The sequence below is a fragment of the Mesoplodon mirus genome (genome assembly GCF_964341445.2).
Source record: "Mesoplodon mirus genome assembly, chromosome: 16".
NCBI classification, from domain to species: domain Eukaryota; kingdom Metazoa; phylum Chordata; class Mammalia; order Artiodactyla; family Ziphiidae; genus Mesoplodon; species Mesoplodon mirus.
Window position 1 is genome coordinate 18,869,230 of NC_138992.1, and position 24,495 is coordinate 18,893,724.

The following is a 24,495-nucleotide window of genomic DNA, read 5'->3' on the forward strand; positions in this document are numbered from 1 at the left end:
AGGGAAATATGATTGGGACACCAGGATGAAGTAATGTTTAGGTCACAACTCTTGTCATGAATTAGGTTCTTTCCAATAGTCTAATTAAATTATCAATAGTATTTCTTCCGTATATAAATGACACCAGAATTCCACAATGCTACCTCTGTGCCGATACGGTAAGATGGAATGTTTTAGAAATAAGGTTTTACTTAAAGAAATAAAAATAATTTCACTTGTTTCTATCAGAATTATGAATTTGAATGAAATAAATCAGGTTTTACATTGGTGTTTTTTTTCTAAATCATCAAATTATGCTTCTGTGAAAAAAAAGAAATGTATAACTTTGTTTTATGCATATCATACATGTATATACACACATATTTTAAAATTTAAAGTCCCTATTTTTAAAAAACTTCCATCTGTGTAGATCTGTAACATTTATTTTTTAAGATTCTGGAACAGACTAGTTTCTTTGAAGTAAAATAACACCATTTAAGTATGTTATTAAATTGGCAAATGTCTCATACAACATTTCAAAGCCCCATTGCACCTAGCACAGATTTCTGACTTGATCCTTTTGAAGTTTTTTGTTTGTTTGTTTGTTTCATTTTGTCTTCGTCTTTCTTGTTAGTTCTGAGCTTATTAGGTCTGGAAAAGGAAGACTTTACAGATTTTAGAATTCAAGCAAAGTAAGTCAGAGAATCTTTCCATATTTGATCATTCAATCAGGTATAATAAAAAGAGAAGTCCTAAAATCTGTGCTTAGCCTGGTGTGGGGAGAAGGACATGGGACCTGGGCATGAAATGAAAAAGCCAGCACATGGGGAAGAATTACAGAACTACAGAAAGAAGCAGGGCTAGAACTTGTTATGAAAGAAGATGGCAGGGATGGAATAGGCCCTGGAAAGGCAGAGTGAACTTTGTTCTACAGTATCACTTTATTTTCTTAAAAAAGGTGCAGCAGTTCAGTTCTTGGGCTCATCGGACTTGAAGAAGTATACGGCTCAATTGTTTATCTTCCTATTTCTCTTCCTGCCATTGTCAGCTGAATCCAAGTCAGCCAAGAATGAATTTTGTCATATGTATCCCTAATCCACATAGGTCCAGGAATTCACTCTCATTTGAAAGCTGTTGGTAACCCAACCTTGAGTACTTTTTATGAGATATATCTTTGCATTATGAGTGTAAGGGCAAATCTTTCTTAACAAAGCTGTCTTCACTTTAAGGGTTGGCAAGGAAGATTATAATTGATAGGGGCAAGCTATTGAGGGAGATTCAGTTATTTTCAAAGGCAAAGTAAGGGATAAACTTAGAGAATAACCAACTTTGTAAGAAAAGAGTAAAAATCACGTTGATAGAATGGATGAAGAAAGGTTTAAAATGGCTAAAATTTTGTACAGATATTTTGAAAGGAAAGAAAGAAAGAAGAAAGAGATTATGATGAGGGGAAAGCAAAGGGCATGAATGGAGGAAAATTTCACATGCAGGCTGGGACTCTATGAAGAAGAGGAGCCAGGACAAGTAAACAACTACAAACAATGTGCCTTTGGATCTCTTCTGATTATCTCAGTTATAAGTGAAGCCAAGCATATTTATGTATGCAGCTCATAGGCATGAATACTACTCAGAATTGATTAGATGGCTGTTGGAATGATTCTGTCTAAGCAGTACCCTTAAAAAAGGAATAATTCCATTATAAGCATTTTTCTTATCTTTATCTTTTTTCTTATCTCTACTATAGGATTTCTCTATTTTTCCTTTTCCTACTTCTCAACCCTCCTCCCCTCATAGTTTCTTAGGGTCCAGCATGCACTGTTGATTGGTTGGCCAAAGTCAATAGAAAAATGTGGTTTTTGAACCAGAGGTAAGGCATTGCATTGGAAACCTGACATTATTTCTTAAACTGAACTGGTGTGCTTTGTATGTATTTCAAGATCCCAGAATGAACCATGCAAAAGCGTTTCACATCTCATGGTCTAGTGAATCTGTTTGCTTTAGTTGAACTGGTCTAATGCCATGTGCGTGAGGATTGGGTGACTCTGACTTTAAAGAGGACAGAGAACTAAGGGATGAACAGGATGTTCAGATAAATGGCTTCGGTGAACCTAGAAGTGTCATTTAACATCTGTTCTCTCCCTGCCTCTGGTGTTTTGATTTTATAAGTAATGAATACTAATCATAAAAAAATGAAAAATTTGTAAATGTAAATAAGGAAATAAAATTACAAATAGCATGTTTTAAAGAACATTTGTTAGGATATTTATATATCAATATTATATAACATATACTTTATACACATATGTTCACATGCATGTATACATATATACATGAGAGAGAGAAGCAAGCAAGCAAAAACCCAAAAGGACATTTGTAAAATGTTAGACGTTTCAAACTGCAGAAAAGTAAGAAGTCTCCTTGCTTCTCTCTTTCTCATTTTCCCCAAATGTAATTCCTGTAAGGAGTTTCTTACAGTTAAAAAAAAATGGTTATTCATACTGGCACCGTGTCTCAATGCCTCTGTTCTCACCCTCTGTCTCATCTCTAGCTCTGGCCTGTTTTTATTTTATATTTATCTTTATCCTTATTGCTTTGGCTCTATTTTTAACACAAAATATATCAATTATATGTACTATTTACTACTATAACAGTTTTCTGTACTTTGCTGGTTAAACAAATGTGTTTATCAATTTTGTAGATCTTTCCATATTAGCCTATGCAGATCTGACTCGTTCTTCTTAAGGGCTGGGCAATATTCCATTTATGGAGGTAGTGATTCTTTCTTGTATGTGTATCTTGGCAAACTTTTGCAAATATATGTGAGAGATAAATTCGAGTAGTGGAATTTCTGGGTGAAAGATTCATATGCATTTAATAATGTTGATAGATACTTCCAAATTGTATAAAAATTTTTTATAAAAATTTTCATTCCTAGCAACAGTTATGATGCTGCTTATACTTTCCATTCATCAGAAATTAATTATTTTATAAGCTAGGATGAGGATCCAGATTAATTTTTCCAGTCAGCCCAGCACTACTTACTGATACATCTTTTTCTCACTTCTTGATTAATCCTTCTTTCTTTCTCTGATTTAAAATGTTATTTTCATTATAAAATCATTTCTCTTATATTTGGTCCTATTTCTCATCCTCATGCTCAGCACTGATCTACTTATTTTCTATAACCAATCTGTTTTAATTATTTAACTTCAGAATATGTTTCACTTTCTTTTCAGTGGTTTTTGTTTTCATATATTTATTTTTGATAAGCATTTAATATCCTCTCAAGTTTCAAGAATTCCTTTTTGTATTTTTATTGTGGTTGCATTGAATCTTTAAGTTTATTTAGGAAGAACTGACATTTTGTTGTTGTTGTCGTTTTGTTTTTTTCTTTTTGTTTTTTTCGGCTGTGCCGTGGCTTCTGGGATCTTAGTTCCCTGACCAGGAATTGAACCTGGGTCCTCAGCAGTGAAAGCACAGAGTACTAACCACTGGAACACCAGGGAGTTCCCGACATTTTTGTAATACTGATATTTTTACCTCCAAGATGGTATGTTTTACCACTTAATTAAATCTTTTAAAATATCTTTTTTTGTAGAGTTTTACTGTGTTCTTCACGTAGGTTCTAAACATCCTATTAACTTTATACCTAGATAGTTTACCTTTTAGGTACTATGATGAATGCAACTTCCATTTAATTTTTGAACTTACATTGCCTGTATTTTACAAATTTGTGGAATTTTTATCTCATTGAATTATTTTTTCCTGAAATTTTTAGTTGGTTCTTAACGATTTCTAGATATACAATCATATCATATGAAGATAATGTAGGAGGATTTATGTTTGAAAAGCCGAGATTGTAGAGTTTGTGTTTGTGTAACCCTAGTTATAGGTGTAGATTTTATGGCTGGAAGAGATCTTAAGAGCCTTCTATTCCAATCCCATCTGTTCAGACTGTTCTCAGAACATTTAGGCTCAATTTTCCTTAGAAAATCTATGGATATTTGAATAGGGGAATGAACTCTTCTTTCTAAGTATATACTTCAAAGTTCTGTTCTCTGTTGGCATCACAGCATCCACAGAGAAACTAACCCTCACATTTGTATAATAATCATTGTAAACAGTAGTAAAACCAATAGCCAACATTTGTTACTTTCTACGTGGCTGACACGCTGCTCAATGTTTTGCATGGTTTGTTTCATTTAATTCTCACTGTAACCTTGAGTTGCTTCTATTAATCCTCCACTCTACAGATGAAGAAACTGGAACAATGAACCTGCTGAAGGTACATAGCTGGCAGGTGATGGATCTGGCTGCTCAGCCAGAGTCTGACTGCATCACCACATTGTATTGCTACACAGGGTCACCCCTCCATAGCAACACAACCCATTCCCTAATCCCACTGCCTTTGTCTCTTGTATCTTGTAGTGTTATCAGACTCCCCCTGGACCAACACCTCTGGATCTTGCAAGGGCAGATGCTTTGAACTTCAAGAGGTCGGACCCCCTGATTGTCGGTGTGACAACCTGTGTAAGAGCTACAGCAGTTGCTGCCATGACTTTGATGAGCTTTGTTTGAAGACAGGTGTGTAACTTTTGAGTCTTCTCTAGCCTTGATTAGATGGCTTAAGACCCCCTGCTGTTGTACACCCTGCCATTGCCATTCTGCTTTGGCCAAACCAAACCGTGAGTTTTAGTTTTGTTTCTTGAATGATTATCAGTTTTATTATGAGCACACCCTATGTGACTGTTGTCTCCACATAACGCCCACCCAAAGGTGGTTCTTTGCAGCTGCAGTCATTATTTGCTAGTTTTGGAAGTATTTGTGGCCAGCCTTTTTTTTTTTTTATCTTTATCATTTCTGTCTCTTGCTGTCAATTTCCCTCATTCACTGCTAGGATACCTGGGCTGAAATTGTGCACATTCTTAAAGTGTTGGGTTTTTGTTGTTGTTGTTGTTTCAACTTTAATTTTTTTGTTTGCCTGCCCAGTTTCTAATGTTTGTTTTATTTCATCTTATAGTCTACTACTATACTACTTTGATGTCATTCCCTGTTCTCAGTGCAAGTAGAAAATTGTTATGGAATTCTATTTGGGGTCGCATGCTCAAGGCAGCTCTCAGATCTTCCTCTACAGGTTCCTGACCTTTCTTTACATTTCTTCCCTATTGGAAGAGTCGGTAGAATACAGGCCTCTGAGTGAATGTACATGAGTTGAGAAGAAGCACTTTGGAGACTCCTGCCATTCTACCTGCTCTGTTTCCCAAGCCTAACACTTTTGATGGGACTTTTGAGATACCTTGTAGGCTATCCATCATGCCTCTGGGCAACATCATGTTCAAACTTTCTGGGAAAGGTGATGAGCAACCCTGCTCTTAACACCATTAGATGCAAAGATTCTACAGCTCTCTTGATAAATTATTACCTGTTTTCAGACATTTATGGTTAGATGTTTCTTTCAAAAATCTGACATATTATCATTAACATTAGTCTGATTTTTCTAATGACATCATTAGAAACAGAGACATTACTCTCCTTTACTAAAGAAATAGCCACTGATTTTTATGAAAACCTATGTCAACCCCCTTACTAGTTCTGATTTGTCTGTTTTCCACCCCAGATAAGAAGAATTTTATTAGGCTGTTTTTTTGCATAATACATTTTCCAAATATTTGGCCATTTTTTTGGTTACTTTCCTTTGGAACTTCTCCCAGCTTCCTTAGTTGTGGGTTTGTAAACTTAAATGCTGAGAACCTTGTAACCTGAATATATGGATGGAATAGATGTTCCAGGGCTCTAAAGTGGGCTCTAAAGTGTTATTTCAAACCAGTGGTCTGTATTTGCTTGGCACTGAGGAACTAACTAATGTTGTATGTTTCCTCTCTACCTTGAGTATCTTGTCTCTGACACGTCATCTCAGCCCTCCGGATTCCTGATCTTAGAGCTCCTTGCAAAGTTTAATGGATCTCCTGACTTTAGCTTAGCTCTCTCTGAATGTAGCTCATGCTTTTCTTCCCAAGTTTAATAAATATGGGTTATAATAACACTTTAAAGTAGTTCGTTTCCCTGTGGAAATTAACAAGGCCAAATGTGGAAGAATAAAATATAAAATAATAACAAAAGGTTGAAGGAACAAACAGAAATCTCTGAGATTCTACTATGCTGACTCAGCACTCTCTAGAGATAAGCACAATCAATGTTACAGTTGATGAAACATTGATGAAACCCACTCTGAGACTGGGTGTGTGTTTAGAATGTGTGTACACATTTATACATGTGTATATTTATGCCTGTGTGAGGCGTATCTGTATTTATGTACGTTTATACACATCCCCCTTTTGAATGCCTACATTGTATTCTATTGAACAGATGCAGCCTACTTCATTGAATAACTGATCAGCATTTATGTTTCGGTAATTTTTGCTATTATGAACAATGTATCAATGAATATTTTTCATACATATTCATATTTTTGCCTATTTTCCTTGAGATAAATTCTGAGGAATGGGATTTGGGGATCAAAGCGTATATGAATTTTTGAAATTTAAATATATATTACAGAATTACACTTCTCAAAGTTGATATTTCTCTCAAAGGGCACAAGAGCTTTTCAGAACTCCCTTTTCAGCATGTTCTCATTTTTCAAAATATTTTTCTGATAGGTAACTTTCTTGTTATCCAATAAAGTTCAATGTTTTTTGTGTTTATTCCCATATTTGCTTTGAAAATTATACAGCTGACTGAATCATACCTTACTTGTAGTTCACTGAATTTTTAAAAATTTCATTCTTATACAAAGTTAGTAATTTCTCAATAAACCTAGCTTGTTAATAGGGATGCTGTTTTGTAAGCAAAGGGATTTTCTTATTGAACTAGGGGACGAATAAACTAGGAGAGGAATACTGGTTGATAGAGTTATCTCTGAATTGAGGAAAAAGACTCGCATGACCTCTATCAGTCAAAGTAACCTTGGAAAATTGCTAACCATTGGGAATAGCATACCCTGGGCAAGAGAATTCCAAGCATTTATTCTGCTTGGGAAGAGAAGGCAGTGGAAATAGGAGATATTAAAAAAAATCAGGGAGTGGAATCAGGATGCAAAGGTAATTCTAAAAGAATGGAAATTAGACAGTAGTTGTGTTGTTTTCTAGTATGGAAGCTATTATCTCCTTATCCATTTATTCACGTAGCAGTAGTATCTCTAGGTAGAATATTGTTAAGGAGCAGCACTGCTTTCTTTTCTTTTTTTTAAATTTAATTTTATTTATTTTTTATACAGAAGGTTCTTATTAGTTATCTATTTTATACATATTAGCGTATAGATGTCCGTTAGCACTGCTTTCTAAAATCATTGCTTTCCACTTATGACATGTTTTAAGAGGTGAAGACCTGAAGTCTCCTCTTGCTCAGAGAAGCGTTTCTTGACCATTCTATGTCAAGTAGACCAGGCCCACCCTTGTCACTCGCTATCCATGCCGTCCTGTTATTTCCTTCACAGCACTTAGCACAAGCTGAAATGATCTCATTGACTAGTTTACTTGCTTATGATCTGTCTTTCCCAATTGGAATGTAAGCTCCATGAAGACAGGACTTTGTCTTCCTTGTTCTTCACTACCTCCCCAGCACCTAGAACATGGAAAATATAGTAGATGTATTTATTGAATAAATGAATTAACTATGAAGTTTCTCAATACAGCAACCCCAAATTTAAAGAGTCATATTTTATTTTCATGGTAATTCTCAGTTAGATTTAATAAGTGTTCATGGACTACCTGGCATGTGCCAGGCAGATAGACTCAGGTACTGGAGATATAGCAGTGAAAGGAGAGATGTGATTTTTCCTTCCATGGAGCTTACAGTCTAGCAGATGAAAAGTCACACAAAAAGTACAGCACACTCTTTAAAATAAAAATATTACTTTTCTGAAGATAGTTTCTTGGTAGAGTTGAGTGTGAGCTCCCAATCAAGTATGCTCAGATAGAAATCTGTAACCTAGCGATTGACCTCCTTGAACATAGGGACTCTGACCTCTGATTGTGGTTAGGGCCACAGTTTGGTCAATGCTTAGGACGGTGAACGTTTTTAGTATACCTTTATACTCTTCATATCTGTTTAGGACTTTAACCCCCAAGTGCATCTTATAGCAGGTAGAGGCCATTTAGTTGCACTATTAGTTTTTTTTAAACTTTTTATTTTATATTAGAGTATAGTTGATTTACAATATTGTGTTTGTTTCAGGTGTACAGCAAAGTGATTCAACTATACATATGCATGTATCTATTCTTTTTCAAATTCTTTTCCCATTTAGGTTGTCACATAATTTGAGCAGAGTTCCCTGTGCTGTACAGTAGGTCCTTGTTGCACTATCATTTGTATTTAAATCAAGCTGATTAAAGTTTAAATAAAGCTACTTGGGAAAATAAAAGAGTCCAGCTATAGCAACTATGCCTACAATGGTAGGTATCTCTATCACAAACCTTACACACTGTACATTGTATTGGGTCTTTTTGGACAGTTGGCAAATGGTTAAGGGTTTCATTTTTCCAAAGGAACCCAGTGGCATTTGGCTTTGTACTTTGATTTGAAAAATTAAAAATCCATCCTATTTGTAAATCCTCCAAATATCATCTAGGCCTCAGGCCAACTCTAATTTCACAAGCAGATTAAATGATGTGGGATTTTAGCTCTTTTTCTTGGCAAACGTTGTAAGCAATTGTGGCCTCTTTTATTTGGTTTGTGTGAAGCAGTGAGTGTTCTGTTGTGCCGATTTCAGCTGGCGGCTGGGAGTGTACTAAGGACAGATGCGGAGAAGTAAGAAATGAAGACAATGCTTGTCACTGCTCAGAGGACTGCTTGGCCAGGGGAGACTGCTGTACTAATTACCAAGTGGTTTGCAAAGGTACATGTTTCCTTGGGTTGGCTTGATCTTTAAAAGAATAAAAACTGGAGATGTTTGAAGAGACCTTGGATATTGTGGATATATCACCTTGGATATGGGCTTGGGAGGCAGGAATGAGTTGTCCTTCCTAATTGCTCATGCTTCTTTCTTAGTTTTGCTTCTCTGCATTTCACTGATCTGAAATAACAAGGAAATAACCCCACGTTCCATAATTAGATACAGCCAGAATAATGAGGAGATTTCTAAAAGAGTTCCTGTCTTGGTCCTAGGTCAGGTTTCCTAGAAGCAAAGCCTGAGACAGGAATTCTGTGTATGGAATTTATTGGAAGAGTGCTCCGCAAGAAAACCATGTAAGGGAGCAGGGGCTGTGGGAGAGGGGAAAGCAAGCAAGGATGTGGCCTCAGGGGAAGTCTCACCTTGGTCTGCTCTACTGCGGGCTCTGGAAAGTAAATCCCAGGGTTCTTACCTTTGAGGCAAGGGGCATGGCTTTTGTACTCACTGGCTGTAAGCTGTAAGGCGAGGCACCAGCAGTAGCATGGGGATGGGGGTACTAGCTGCTAAAGGGGATGGGACACCAATAGCTCCTGCTATACCCCAAAGCCATACATGCATGTGTGCTGACTTTGTGTGGCTGAATGTCAAATATGATGGTTTTATTCCAATAATAAATACTACTCAATGGACTGCCAAACATAAAAATATGCAGTTTCTGTCTTTAAGGATTTTTCAGTCACCATGGCACCCACTTCTAAAGTTAATGGAAGGATCCAAGGATCTTTGTGTAAAGTTTGCAAGTCATTTTTTAGTGTCTAAATTAAGTCCTCTTCCTAGCTGTGACATGGAACATTTAAATAGAGTTTCTGTTAAAATATTTTGGGGGAAAAGCAAATCAGTTCTGAAATATGCATAGTGTTTATTTATGGCAAGACATACTGCTTGAATGCTGAGTTTGAAAATTTTTCCTACCCAGATGATTATTGGAACTGTTGATAAAGCATAAAACTCGTTGAGAATTTATTTCCTTTTCCCTTTTATTTCCCTAGTAAATGTACCAATAAGCCACAAAGGCTATTAGAAGAGAAAATAAAGTCCTAAGTATCACTGGTCATTGAATCATGAAATGCTGGCTTTTGCTGGTTTAAAGTTCTAGTTACAGTACTTTTGTAGGGCCCATATGTACGCCTGGGTTATTACACGTGTGGTAAAACTTCCTTATTTTAAGGAGCATGGTACTTACACAATTGTCAGTAGTTAGATTCTTATTGACCAGGGAGATTTCCAGTGTTCTTTACATGGGAGCAATTTCTCCAAAGTCTTGGTCACAAATGTTACTTATGTTCAAGACGTATGCTTTTGTTTGTTTTAGGAGAACTTAAAGCAAATTGCTTTTTGATAATTTTCATTTTCTCCAAAGTAAGCTTCATTTTGTATCCAAGCTCTTTTCTGTTCTCTATTCTTGATGGAAGTAACTCAAGAAAGACATAAGTTTATGCTTTCAGATCTTAGTGGAAGATAAAAGTGAAAGATAGCATTGGTTTTTATTCCTAAGTGCAAGGGCTGTACACAGATCCATTGGCAAATAACGTCTCTATTGCAATATTCCATCTATCATCCCTGAGTAGTCTAAATCTTTTTCCCCGACTAAAGGGAAGTTGTGCCATGTTTTCTATGACTATGAAATGTTTGGTGGCCTAGGAAAAAATGTTCTGTCTAATGACCAAACAGTTTATTTCTGGAGGGAAACAAACATGGAATTTTGTTCACTGACCCCACTGGTGTTTTTATCTACAAACCATTTAGACTCGGAAGGCTCAAATAAACACCACTTGGGGTTATTAAATCTAGACTTTCCCATCATGTATGGGTGTAGTTTAATAAGCCAAAACAGACACTAGGCTTTATTTCAGAAGTTCTTTTTAGATGGCGTCCCATAAGCAATGAGTATCAAACAGGACGCAGGTCCTGCAATTATACACTTCAAGGCTCTGGATGATATTTATCATTAGATTCACAAAAAAGTCTACCCATTTTTCCTTACAGGAGAGTCACATTGGGTGGATGATGACTGTGAGGAAATAAAGGCCCCAGAATGTCCTGCAGGGTGAGTGCATTTTATGAATATTATATAGTTTTATATATTTATTGATAAAATATCACAGGCTATGGATGGGTAAATGGTTAAAAACAATGTAAAACTCAAATCCTCTTGTATAGGCAAACTTATGAGTACTTCTGAGTAATTTACCAGTCGAATGCTGGAATGTACATCTTGAAGTAGGGAATTAGAAAAAAAATTTTTCCCCTATCACCTGCACATATCAGAGACTGAATATCCTCTATATCTCACCTTAGCTGAAGATTTTACAAAGTATATATAAATAATACTGAAGAAGAAAAGAAACATTTCTGGCAGTGATTTGGTTTTTTTTCCTGTGTTTTTTCCTGAAGTGCTGCTTTTGCTTTGTTTTTTTGTGTGTGTGTGACGGTAGTGGTGGTGGGGTGGCTGAAGGGAGGACTACAGAACGTCTCGAAAATATTATCCAAGATGGTAACTCCTACCAGATGCTACAGAAACTTGACAAACCACTACAGCCCTGCTTTGCTGGGATACAGCCAAACTTGAGTGACACCCCACAGCTCAAGTGGGACCGCATAAGGCACTTATTACGCCTTCCAGGAAACTGTTGCAAATTCATGGACCCTTAAAATGCCTGGCAGAAAATATAATGTTCTACAAATGTGTTTTCATGAATGTATTTGATGGAGTGTCTTTTTGTTTTAGGCAGCACAGCCTGGGACACAAAATCCAAGAATTTAAATATTTTTATTTTTGTCTCCTTTTTAACTTTCATGAGCTACTTGAATTTCTTTGGACTTTTAGAATGGGATGGCAATAGTTTCTGAATGTTTAAAATGTGTTCAGTTATTTTGGAGGTGAAAGCAGTCTATGTGGTAGAAGCGTTAAATTATAATAGTTATGATACTAATGAACTCATATAGTATTGTTCTAAGTTCTTTATATGTGACTCTATTTTAAATGAGTCATTTAAAATATGCCTCATTTGGGACTTCCCTCGTGGTCCAGTGGTTAAGATTCTATGCTCCCAATGCAGGGGGCCCGGGTTCGATCCCTGGTCAGGGAACTAGATCCCACATGCTGCAACTAAAAATTCTGCATGCCGCAACTAAAAAGATCCCGCATGCCGTAATGAAGATCCCATGTGCCGCAACTAAGACCCAGCGCATCCAAATAAATAAATAAATATTTTTTAAAATGCCTCATAATAAATGTAGCTTCAAATAAATTCAAGCCCGTGCTTGCTGAATTATCGTCAAACTATTAGAAGCAGTTTTGTACATAGTTTAGCGTTCTCAAGTCTGATCGAACAACTGTATCTTTAGTATATAACAAAAGGCCTATTTCATCGGTCCTGCCCTAGTTAGGTGGATAGTCTAGTTCTTTATTGATTGATTTTTAGATCTTCAACAATTTTAGTTATTTTTGAAATTATTTTGTAATTAAACCTAAAATAATTTTTGTATGAGTATTTAGTTCTAGTGACAGGAGTACTACTGCTATTAATTTCATCTCCCTTCCTTTCTTCCTTCCTTCCTTCCTTCCTTTTTTCTTGTATTTGATAAATATTTGTTGAAGCCCTACTATGGGTCCACAAAATAAAAAGATGAATAAGACACAAACTGTGCTTTGAAACGAGTGAAGAAGGTAAACATGTTAATATAGCAATATAATATAGTATAATGTATATGTGAATGATAAACTAGGTATTAATTAATATCTTAAAGGGATTCAGAAGCAAGACACCTAATACTATGAAAGAGGAAATCTTGAGCTGAATTTTAAAGAATGAATAGGAGTTTTTCAGGTAGCAAATGGGAGAGTCAATATTCCAGGCAAATATAGCAGCTTTTTACATTGTGAAAAACCTTGTTTGCAGTGCAAGAGGCAGCAGTGGAGAAAGTACATTAGAGGAAATCTGGAGTCAGTCCCTTCCCTGGTCATTTAACTGTGCACTTAAGTTGCCACAAATGTTATGTGGCTAGAAGCCCAGGCTTGTACAGATATCCTCACTTGAAGTTTCATCTTGGAAACCCTCGGTTCCAGTTATTGAGAATGACTAGGCATAAAGCAAACGTGTGACAATAATTTTTCTAAAGCTTAATGTGTTCCTGTTTAAGGTTTGTTCGCCCTCCATTAATCATCTTCTCTGTGGATGGTTTCCGTGCATCGTACATGAAGAAAGGCAGCAAGGTCATGCCTAACATTGAAAAACTAAGTAAGTCATTTTCATACTGTGTTCTTATCTGTAACCCATGATCTGCCCAGTAACCACTTAGCTGTGGGTTTTGAGATGTATGGACACATGACTTTACCATTTGAAATTCAAAAGTGAAGGTAGCACATGTCTTTGATCATTTATAGAATGGATTTGCGTACATGAGGTGATTCCTGGTTGTTCTCTTGCTCTAATACCTGAATTCTGTTTCTAGGGTCTTGTGGCACTCACTCTCCCTACATGAGGCCCGTGTACCCGACAAAAACTTTCCCTAACTTATACACTTTGGCCACGGTAAGTATTTTTTCAAGTGGTGTAGATTCAAAGCGCTGATTTCATCCTGAAATGACTTAGATTTAAAAAACATGTTCCTTAGTGTTCAAAGAAAATCTTTCTACTTTTCAGCTTACCTGTATCAGTTGTTCATGGTAAATGCCTTTGACAACTTTGTGGATGACTGAACTTCATTGCAATTTTAAGACCTTTTTTTTTCAGCTGCAGTTGTGTCTGCATACATACATTCAACCTCTCAAATACCGCAGGAGCTCTTCTTTATTTCTGAATTTTCAAATAAAAAATGTTGACTTCAGAGCTGCTACGTTTAAATTTTCAGATACTCTCAATTCTACCTTGCTTTCTTCTTTAAAAAATATAATTTATTTCTTTATTTTTGGTTTGGAGTAGAAATAGAACCTAGGAAAAAGGAATAGTGTATTTAGAAACTTTGGAGGCACATAAGTAAATTTCATTCTAAATGATAATTTATTGTAATAAAAACTATTGTCATCTTATTAAATGCAGCAGTTAAAAAAAATCCCAATATTAAATTTCTTATAATCATGTCAAGTTTCACAGATGGCTTATAGTTAGTCCATAGATAATATTCCTGTTTGCTAAGACAGACACGTATGGAGGTTATATATATCTTATATAAAATTGGAGATTAAATATTGTTATAAAACCTTCTATGATAAGAGAATTTATGATAGAACTATTATGTGTGGATTATTTTGACAATAAATTTGCTTTTCCACAAAGGGGCTATATCCAGAATCACATGGAATTGTTGGCAATTCAATGTATGATCCTGTATTTGATGCCACTTTCCATCTTCGAGGGCGAGAGAAATTTAATCATAGGTGGTGGGGAGGTCAACCGGTGAGTTTTGCATTTTTTTGTGTGTCTGTGCCTTGAAACATTTCACCCACCCCCAAATTTGTTACCTGTTGAAAAGATGCATTTAATTTCCTCATACTTGGCAATGTTTCTGTCTTTTGATATTGTATATATATGTGTGTGTATGTGTGTACATAATATATGCATATATATATGTGCATATAATATGTATGTGCATGTGTATTATGTATATATATTTATATATGTATGTATTGTGTATACATATGTGTGTATACAATGTATATATACTGCATATACATATGTTTATGTGTCTATGTTTATACATGTGTGTATGTGTATGTGAGGTTATGATTATAAAAGCGTGCAATGAGAAGGATCTTCACTAGGGTGACAGTGGTAGAAATGGTGACATAGGGGTAACTTTCAGAAATATTTTGAAGAAGGAATACTCAGATCTTATTGATTTACTAGATTTGTGGACACAATGAAAAAGAAGTGAATGTCATGACTGCCACAAAATTTTAGCTCAAGCGCCATATGATCAGGAACAGGGAAACTTGCTGGGAAAAAAAATCTCGATGAAACCCACAGTAAATTTATGAATTCTTCTGTTTAATCCTTTTTTTAAAAAAAAAAATCTTGGAAGTTACATATAAGTGGAATCTACCTTGGTTCTGGACCAGCAAGTTGATACTTTGAAAGAAATCATCCTATTTACTTCAGATCAAATGGCTGGGCAGAAAGTAAAAAGGGATATAGGTGGCTTTCTGCACAATATTTTTCCTGTGACTGTGTGTATGTGTACGGTCAGGCAGCTTGCTTTGGTCAGAGGTGAGCAAAGCAGCAACATAAATCCACAGCTGTTTAATGTGCAGAATTGAACTAAGTGCATGCGACCCTGGGTAGAAACATCCGACTCCCCATAGGAACACATCCCAGTACACACAGTCAATCAGAAACACGTAGAAGAAGGATGGCAAATGGTTCCATCTCATGTCTACTCTGACTGGGGGCCACGGCTCCCTGGAACACTGGTGGGAAGGGGGGCTGGGAGGCTTTTGTGCAACCTGCCATGGCATGAAGAGTGGGCAGTCTGCACATATCCATGTACCTACCATCCCCAAACAATCTCCTACCTGGAAATGTTTGCTTCAGTCTATGGGCTAAATTAGAGAATATAAAGTATGAAAAAAATGGTATTGCTCTTTGAGAAAAGGTCATCTATGACAAAAATATTCATATTGCATAATCAGTATGCATGGTTAAATATGGGTTTTTCATTTTTAAAAAAGTTGGAAGACTTGTATATCTGTAGAAGTGTTTCTTTCTATCAGAGGTTCTGATTCTGCTGTCTTTATTCAGGCTAGACTCCCAGAAGTCTATGATGTCTTACGTTGTAAGCAAAGTGAAATTTGTTTACAGTGTGGATTTCCCAAACAAAGTTTATGATAGAGGAACATTTTAGGTGTAAATAAAATAATTGAAATTTGAGTTCTGTCAAAAGCTGTTGCTAGTTGGTGTTTTATATTAATTTTGTCATGAAGCAAACTTGCTTGAAGAACCACAAAGGATATAAATAGTAATTTTATCAAATTGGATCAACTTCCACTGAGTGTGGATATTAGGCTTCCTCTGGGTTGGCCTGACTCAGAAGATGAGTCCACATATTCATTAACTTCTGCAGAAACAGAGAAGACGGAAAGCTGTGAACCTGCTCAATGAAGTGAAGTCTGTTTTAACTCTGTTTGCCTGTTTCCTCACTAACTCTCTAAGTCGATACATTTCACTAAGTTTAGTAATTCCCTAGAGCTGACTGGAGATTTGCAGTGAAGCTGATTTGTGTTTCTGTCTATCTTCTTGAACAAGATGCCACCATAAGAAATCCAAGGAGCACAGTAGATATCATTTAAAAACATGTTTTATAGAAACTTGGCAAAAAGGAATAATACATGGACAGGCACCATAAGAAACTACAGTATAAGTATAAGAAATTATAAGTGCTATAAGAAAAGACGAGCCTTAATAACTACTCCTTAAGCATTTATACCATCCTCTCAGAGGCTTGTATATTTCACAGTGAAAAAATAACTGGAGTAGAGAAAATATTTATAAAAATCTTAAACAGGTAATTAAGTCAAACTCAACTTATTTTTTACTGAGTGATTAAACCATGAAAGACATTTGGCTAAATAATACATGAATCAGATTAAATGGTGAATAAGAACCATTCTTATTCCAGTTTGAAATCTTATATATGACATGAGGCATTTGTAGTGTCCATTCAATTTGAATTGCACCATTCAACTTCCAAAAATAATTTCTATAATTTAATTTTATTTTTAAAACCCTGATATAGCCACTTTAGCAAAGTTGAGTCTGCTTTTAATTTGTTAATCTTCAGAATGCACTATTAAAAGTTGTCATTCACTGTACGACCCTACATTTCTCCTACATATTATAATGGGATTCCTTTTTATGTTGTTGTTTTGAAACTATTTACTTTTTTCTCATTACAAAAGTATGTTCCATACTCTTAACAGAGTGCCATAAGTGTGTTTGTTTCTTTGAAAAATCTCTCCATTCTAATCCTGCAATTTCTAATACTAAGATAACTCAGTGGGGAAACCGCCTGTTCTGTTCAAAGCTGGTCTCAGAGAGGTGGAGAGTGAATGAGACTCCACAGGGCCCACTACGTGTGGCGATTTGAGAGCTGAGTCCAGCACCCTACCATGGTGCAAGTCCTCTGGAGCCATAGTTTCTGGAGGAAGGAGGATTCTTTTTAAAAATTAAAAAAAATTTTTTAATTGAATGAAAGATTCTTTAAACTCTGTAGTGCTTTACAATTTTCAAAAGTTTCACACACGTGATATCAGATAATCCCATAATAACCCCTGCTTTTTTCCCCTGCCTTTATATCGCCCCCTCCCCCTTCCCTCTCTGCACTGGTAACCACTAGTTTGTTCTTTATATCTGTGAGTCTGCTGCTTTTTTGTTTTATTTACTAGTTTGTTGCATTTCTATTACTTCTCAAGTTGCTGGGCCTATGGTGGTTTTCGGCCAGTATTGGTGATGCAATGAGTGGGTCCTGAGACCATCCTTGTGAATTACTGTAGTGTAAGAACACAAGAAAGATGGCAGGTTCAAGAAAGAGACAGCAAAGAGAAGAAGAATGACATTAGAGTAGGAGTGAACTTCCAGGCCAAAGGGATTGGCTTGATGGAAAATATTAGTCTTCGCTTACCACTTTGTCTAACAGGTGACTTCCTTTTTTTTTTTTTTCCCCAGGAAAATTTTACCTTTTCTTTATTGTGTTTCTTTTCCATATACTGCGATAAATCTATATTTCTTTCTCATTTTACTGTATCCTATTGTACTTAGGATAGACTCTACTCTCCTGGTCCCTTTGCTGCCAGGCTCATTTCGCTTTCAAATTTCACTTTAAGCATCCTTTTCTAAGTAGATTTCACTAAGCTCCTTCAGTCCTCGCTAAGCTCAGGGACCCACTGTTGGGTTTTCTTGTTATTTCTATCATAATGGTGACCATATCGTTTGAAATTATTTACATAATCTGCTTTAGTCTATGGGCCCCATGAGGGTAGAGACTTGATTTATTTATCTCTTTATTCTCAGGACCTAACCCACAGCCAAACACATTTAGGTGTCCATTTATTATGTTTTGGATTGAGCTGTTCTACAGCCCCATCTGAGGTGTGTTTGCCTTTACTTCTTCCTATATTTCATCACTCATCTTCTTCTGGCCCTAATCACCTGGAAAGAGCCACACTAGTTCACAATCTATTCTGCTGCATCCCCAAACCCTCACATCTTTAGTTTGTTCCTACTCTTGAATATCAGTGATTGGTTTACTCCTGCTGATACTAGGGCCCCGCCCATTCCTCTAGTCTCCCAGAATTCTATTTCTTCTACCTCTGTGCTTTAGAATGCAAAGGAATAATTTCCCTGCAAAGAACTGCTAGGAAGACTACATAGTAGTTCATGGTTTTCAAAAATGTTTTTTTGCTTGTTTTCCTTTCTAAAACATCTCCCCTTCTCCCACAGCTGCATATTCTCCTGAATTTGAGAAAGTGTTGGATTTCACATTTAAATGCTCCTGGTCCCAGGGGGAGTTTTCTTTTCTTTTTTTTATTCCTGATAACATATCAAGAGGGTACAATATTATTTTCATTTATCCCCTTTTCAAAATGTAGCATCTAGGACACAAATGTTGAAAACTCTGCCTTTAGATAAAGGAAAGCAATGGAAGAAATACTGGGATTAAAGGTGGGAAGGCCAGACTCAGTGTCTTCTTAGCTAATTTTTTTTTAGCTGTGTTGTTTGGCCCATCTCTGAGGAAATATAGATTACATTAAAATTCAGAATGGGAAATGGGAAATTATAATTCCTATTTCTCTGAATTAACAAGAAACTAGTTTTATGATTTCTGTTTTACGATTCTCCCTCCCCTGCCCCTCCTCCACTTTATAGACCAAGAGGCTCCTTTTCATTTATCTTCCTTTGGACCAACATTTTACTGCATTTTTTTCTCTGTAATTACTAGATTTAACTTTAGAGTTCTGAAATATAATATATATGTATAACTTGCAAAAGAACTTTTGTAGCTGCTCATGATCTGATTTAACTTAAGAAAGTTTCTTCATGCTTCAGTCTCATACCATTTGCCAAACCTTTGACCGACCAGCTTCATTACTGCTAGGGTCCTTTCCTTTGAGATTTTAAAATGTTTTTAAAATTCCAAGTATTCTCTCTTATTTGTTCATTCTTTGCACTTTTCTGACCATGCTCCCAATTTTCTTTTAGAAAATGCGGCCAACAGGACTTGTACCAAGAAGCAGGGAGAAATATTTTGCTTCTTTTTTGGAAGAAATAAAGAAAGAAATAAAAAATTTTTACCTTTAGTTTGTCTTCATAGTTCACATTGCTTTTTACAACTGGTTATTATTTTTTTTTCTGATTACCAAGATGTTAATTGTCACTACAAAATTTTGGGGAAGTACAGACAAGTACAAAGAACCAATGATTCTGATTTTGCCACTGGGATAATTTTAGCACCCTCACATCTGTTGTCTCCCCTAGTGCTCTTTCCATATACGATTGCAAAGACTCCTTTGGTGATCTTTCCCCCTGAGGGTTAGTAAGCTAAAAGTTACTTATAGGGCTTCCTGTTGCTCTGATAATGCCAACATCAGCATGTATTCCGCAATATAACTTTTGAAAATGTAGGGTCATCATTTGACGAAATTGTATAAAAAAAAAATTCCATTAGAAAACCCCAGATTGATTTTACATTTCATATCTGCCAAATATTGCCTAATACAGCTTCCTTGGAAATGTCAAGGCACCACATTTTCTAGGAAGTTGTTTGGCTATGCGTGCACCAAAGTTGTGTCTCTGAAACTAAAATAAGTATACAAATAGATCACTTAATATAAGAAACTGATCTCTCTGGGATCTGAGGTGGCTTTGAGGCACGTGCAGGTTGTCCAGGACTCAGTTTGAGTTCACCTTCTTGCTAGAGGAGGTGCTGACACAAGAATGTATGAAACTCCAGGACCCATTTGAGTCCTCCCTGGCGTGAGGATACCCAGAAATGCCAGAGTTTATCTGTAAAGCGGAAGGATATTTTGGACCAAACCCCGATAGGATGCTCAGAGCAATCTGAGGTTCTGATCTCTCTGGTCCATCCCAATGGGGCAAGGACTCCACCTTTCCCATGCTAATGACATCCGCTGGCAGCTCAGACCTCCTGGAATCTGGGCGGGTGCTGTATGCTCTCCTGCCCCATCCCTCACTTGCCAGCTGCAGCAATTGTGATTTTGGAGCTGGCGGTTTCCAGTCCTCCCCAGGGGCCTGGAAATCCTTGCAGAATCCTCCGCGGCCAGGCGTTCCAGACCTTTCTGAGGCCATGGCCAAGCTCCTGAATGCCCCACACCTCCAAATTGCCCCTTTCCTCAAAAAACAAAGATTTTTAACTGGAGTAAGTAAAACACTATCAAATTCTGGAGACAAAGAAACCACAAAGCAGGTTGGTTGCAACTCATAGACCATTTTTGTTTTGGTCTTATAAAAAAACCAAGCTACACTTCTTTTTCCTGTTTGCCTCCTAAAGCTAAGGGGTTTCTTCTCACAGACTTCTATTCAATGGGACACTGGCCATTCTAAGTTGTTTTTAGTGTCCTGAAAATAACTGGATTTCCATTAATGCATAATAATTAAGATGAAATAATTAAGATGAAAATTGATCTAGTGTTTACCAAATGCTAAAACACTGTTTTTAAGGACTTTACATGTATTACCTCATTAAAGCTCAGAATAATCCTATGTGCTAGGTAATATTATCTATATTTTAAAGGAATGTAGAGACCTTAAATAACTAGCTGAAGGATCACATGGCTGGTAAGTGACAGAGGCAAGGCTTAAAATGCAGCTAGCTGGTCGCTGGGCTCAGGTTCTTAACTGCCGTATTTTCTACCTCCCAACAGCATGAACTGGAAATAATATACATATATTGGCCATTCCACGGGGCATGGGAGATCTTAGTTCCCCAACCAGGGATCGAACCCATGCCCCTTGCAGTGGAAACGCAGAGCCTTAACCACTGGACCACCGGGGAAGTCCCTGGAAAGAATATTTTAAAAGCCTTAATGACATGCTTGGTTCACCTAACTTATCCCAGGAATTTACTCCTAAAATTCCACTTACTAAAAGGCTAAGTAAAAGGTACAAGGGGAAAACCAGAATAAAAACTAACTCCTTTTCCCCATTTCATTCACCTCATTTAAAACAAAACAAGACAAAGCTGGGTTCCCAGATCCTGGCATCTGTGTGCCAAATTGGGGTTTTCCTCTGTAGGCTTTCAACAGTCAAGGAAACATATGGTCACTCAGGGTCCTTTGATGAGCAGAATTCTGCCATGTAAGTGAAATGTTCAAAACAATGATCAGAAAAGACAGGTACAGAAGAGACTCTTGAGATGAAATAAAAGTTTTTTTAAAAAAAGCCACTATAATCATAACAGAGCTTGAAAGCTTTTGCAGAGAATGTATTGAATAACATTTATGGAAAGAATAATTCTGACTTCCAGATGTGAAAAAAAAAAAAGGTTGCAAATATTGGGAAATTTATGGTGGGGCATGGTAAAGTATAACATATCTGAGCTAATATATTTTAAAACCTTTTTCTTCTTTGACCCAAACCCAGAATATGTTCTAAGCCTCTTATATTTTCCTCATTAGCTATGGATTACAGCCACCAAGCAAGGGGTGAAAGCTGGGACATTCTTCTGGTCTGTGTAAGTTACCTCTATTTTGTCAATGTAAAATTACAATTATGATTCCATTTAAGAAACATTCATTCAATTTGATTTCACTTCAGTTAAATGTTAACATACTCCAACATATGAATATTTTCTGATTCAAAATAACCCTCCTTTTTTTTTTAAGAGATCCTCTCTGTCTTTTTCCATCTCTATTCTCTTTTCCTCTTCTCTCTCTCTTTTCCCCCATCTTTTCTTAATAGAATGTAAGGAAGATTTTCTCTCCTACATCTCGTCACCCTTTAGAATTTTCTGTCCCTGTTTATAGGTTTTTGGTAACTTGGCACCTAGGGAATATATATTTCTCAGGCTATTTATTGCTGTGATTTAAATGATCATTTTCTATAAATATATTACAACATTCTATATTTATTTTGGTTCACAACTTTAAAAATCAAATAGGGTCTCAGACAGCTGATGTAGTGGTCTAGAGACTGGAAACTCCAGACAGGAGACAAGAGGAAGTCTCTGTTTCCACCCCATTTTCCCACTGAGCTCCAGGATTTCCCTAATAAGAAAAAAGGAACTACTTCTCTTCCCCGCAGACGTGATGGGGGGATTAGTAGTTAATGTTCATAAGATGCAACTTACCTAATAAAAGTGTCAACATGTTGATTATTTTTGAGGCTCCTTAGTAAGAAAAGGAATCTGTTTCAACTTTCATGGGGATTTTGTTCCCACTGAGATGTTCTTACCATCTTTTTTTTTTTTTAACCACCTAAAGCTGTTTCCATATTTGCCTCTTATGCCGTAACAAAAATCTGACTATTCTGTAATAGTAGTGTGCTGAGAGCAATCACAGGTTCAGATTAGTACAGAATGGTACCATCTATATTCTCCAAATTCAGGAATAAAGGTAGCTTTTTCAGATGTGAAGGGCTAAATTGAAATTGGGTTTGGTGATTTGAAGCTAACACAGAGTGTCCCTTAAAAGTCTCCCCACTTTTTAAAAAGAGATTTTCTCTGTTGAGAAATAAGTATATGTTAGAAATGACATGTAGATTTACCAATTTAATCTTATGCATTACATTTTTTAACCTTTGATTGTCATTGATACGTATAGAAGGGATTTCTTCTGCTCCACAACATATTTGGCTGGCAGAATGGAGAGGTGCCAACAGCATAATTAATACTTAGTCCCCACCCTTACCCCCCGAAACTGCTGCAGAGCTTCATTGAAAAGGCTTAGTGTTCCGGTTTTGAATGGCAATTTTTTCCACCCATTTCAAACCTTATAAGAAGGTAGCTTTTTTGCTCCAAAGATGTCTGTAGTTTGCTTTGCTTCTCAGACTATTCTTCTTTTATCTCTATATCCTGGAAGTGACTTGGATTCATTTTCTTTCTTTCTTTTTCAAAAATCTCTTTAGAACTGAAAAAAACTTGTCATACTTCCAGGTATTTAATGGAATATATGTCAAGGAAATCTACACGTCATAGATTCTGAAAATTTTAAAATTTAAAACCAGATTCAACCATAGACTTAGACTTTAAAGGTCATCTTTTTAACCTGGTTCCATATTGCAACCTAGAATTAGTCTAGCTTTTCAAAGGATAGCATTTCATTTCAAAATCATCCTCAGCTGAGTCTCCATTACATTCTTCTTTGTCAATTCATGTTCAAAGGCAGTAATTCCCTTTATGTATGGGCGTCTAGATTGATTCCAATCCCAGCTCTGTCACATAATAGAGTGACTTAACCTAACAGGTGACTTAATCTCTCGATAAATCAATGTCCTCATCTTCAAATAGGAATGATAGTGTCTTCATCATAAGGCATCGTGAAAATAGAATGAGTTAACTTATTTAAAGTGCTTAGTAGTGTACTTAGTACATAGAGAACAGCCAATAAATGGTATCTGTTTTCTTATTCACATTACCTCTTTCAACAATGACCAGACAATGGCTATATATGACCTAAGGTAATTTGTTCCCCTTTAGCACTAAATCACTCAGCTGGTTTATTGAAACTCATCTAGTTTATTTTCCATCTTTCCTACTTCCTTTTCTTTTTCTAAACATGTCTAATGTACTTGGTGTCATGAGAAATTCTATGTCAATCAGTGATGGTAAAAGCAACAGCATGAATCCCATTTCCCTTTCTGTTTGGAATACACTCTTCCTTTGTCAGATCTGTTTGTGCCGTGTCTGCTTCAAATTTTAAACATTAATGGCTAAGGGCCATGTCTTTTTTGGTCTCTGAGGTTATTTCATAAAGATAATGTAAAACGACTAGGAAACTTAGAGACCACTGTGTCTGACTCCTCATGTTTGAGATCAGAATGCCAAGGCTTAGAGAGGTAAAATGTACCCAAGGCCACAGTTACAGTGGATACTCAGACCTCCAAAGTACTCATGCTCTTACCACACACACGTATTCAGCCCCTGCCCAGAAAATGGCAATCACATGCTTCTCGTTCCAAGCAGAGAATGGTGACTTCCTCGTAATAGCTTTTTTTTTTTTTTGGTAGGAGTATCTTGTATCTTTTTTTGTATTCACAGAAATGCCTTGAACGTAATACGCTTTTAACAAATATTTCGTGAATGAGTGTACTATATCTGTGGGCCTGTGAATCCAGTACGTAATGATAAAAGCTAACTTTTTTGGGGGGTGGGGATGCCACGTGGCTTGCGGAATCTCAGTTCCCTTACTAGGGATTGAACCCTGGCCACAGCAGTGAAAGTCCAGAATCCTAACCATTAGGCCACCAGGGAACTCCCATAAAGCTAACATTTTTCCATGTGCCAGGCACTATTCTAAGTATTATCTCTTTTAATCCATACAACAACCTTATAAGATAGGGACTATTATTCTCCTCATTTTATAGAGGCACTAAAAGGTTAAGTCACTTGTCAAA

The 24,495-nt window shown here is 36.5% G+C and overlaps 1 protein-coding gene across 1 annotated transcript in view; it reads left to right on the forward strand.

The window, feature by feature from the left end:
* Nucleotides 1-24,495, forward strand: part of ENPP2 (ectonucleotide pyrophosphatase/phosphodiesterase 2) — a gene marked incomplete at its 5' end in the record, with an annotated part of 105,388 nt that overhangs the window by 37,166 nt on the left and 43,727 nt on the right. Inside the window, 7 exon segments of the mRNA XM_082601212.1 lie at nucleotides 4,408-4,563; nucleotides 8,750-8,875; nucleotides 10,916-10,976; nucleotides 13,073-13,170; nucleotides 13,385-13,464; nucleotides 14,209-14,328; nucleotides 21,561-21,616. Of these exon segments, the coding sequence (XP_082457338.1) occupies nucleotides 4,408-4,563; nucleotides 8,750-8,875; nucleotides 10,916-10,976; nucleotides 13,073-13,170; nucleotides 13,385-13,464; nucleotides 14,209-14,328; nucleotides 21,561-21,616 (697 nt within the window).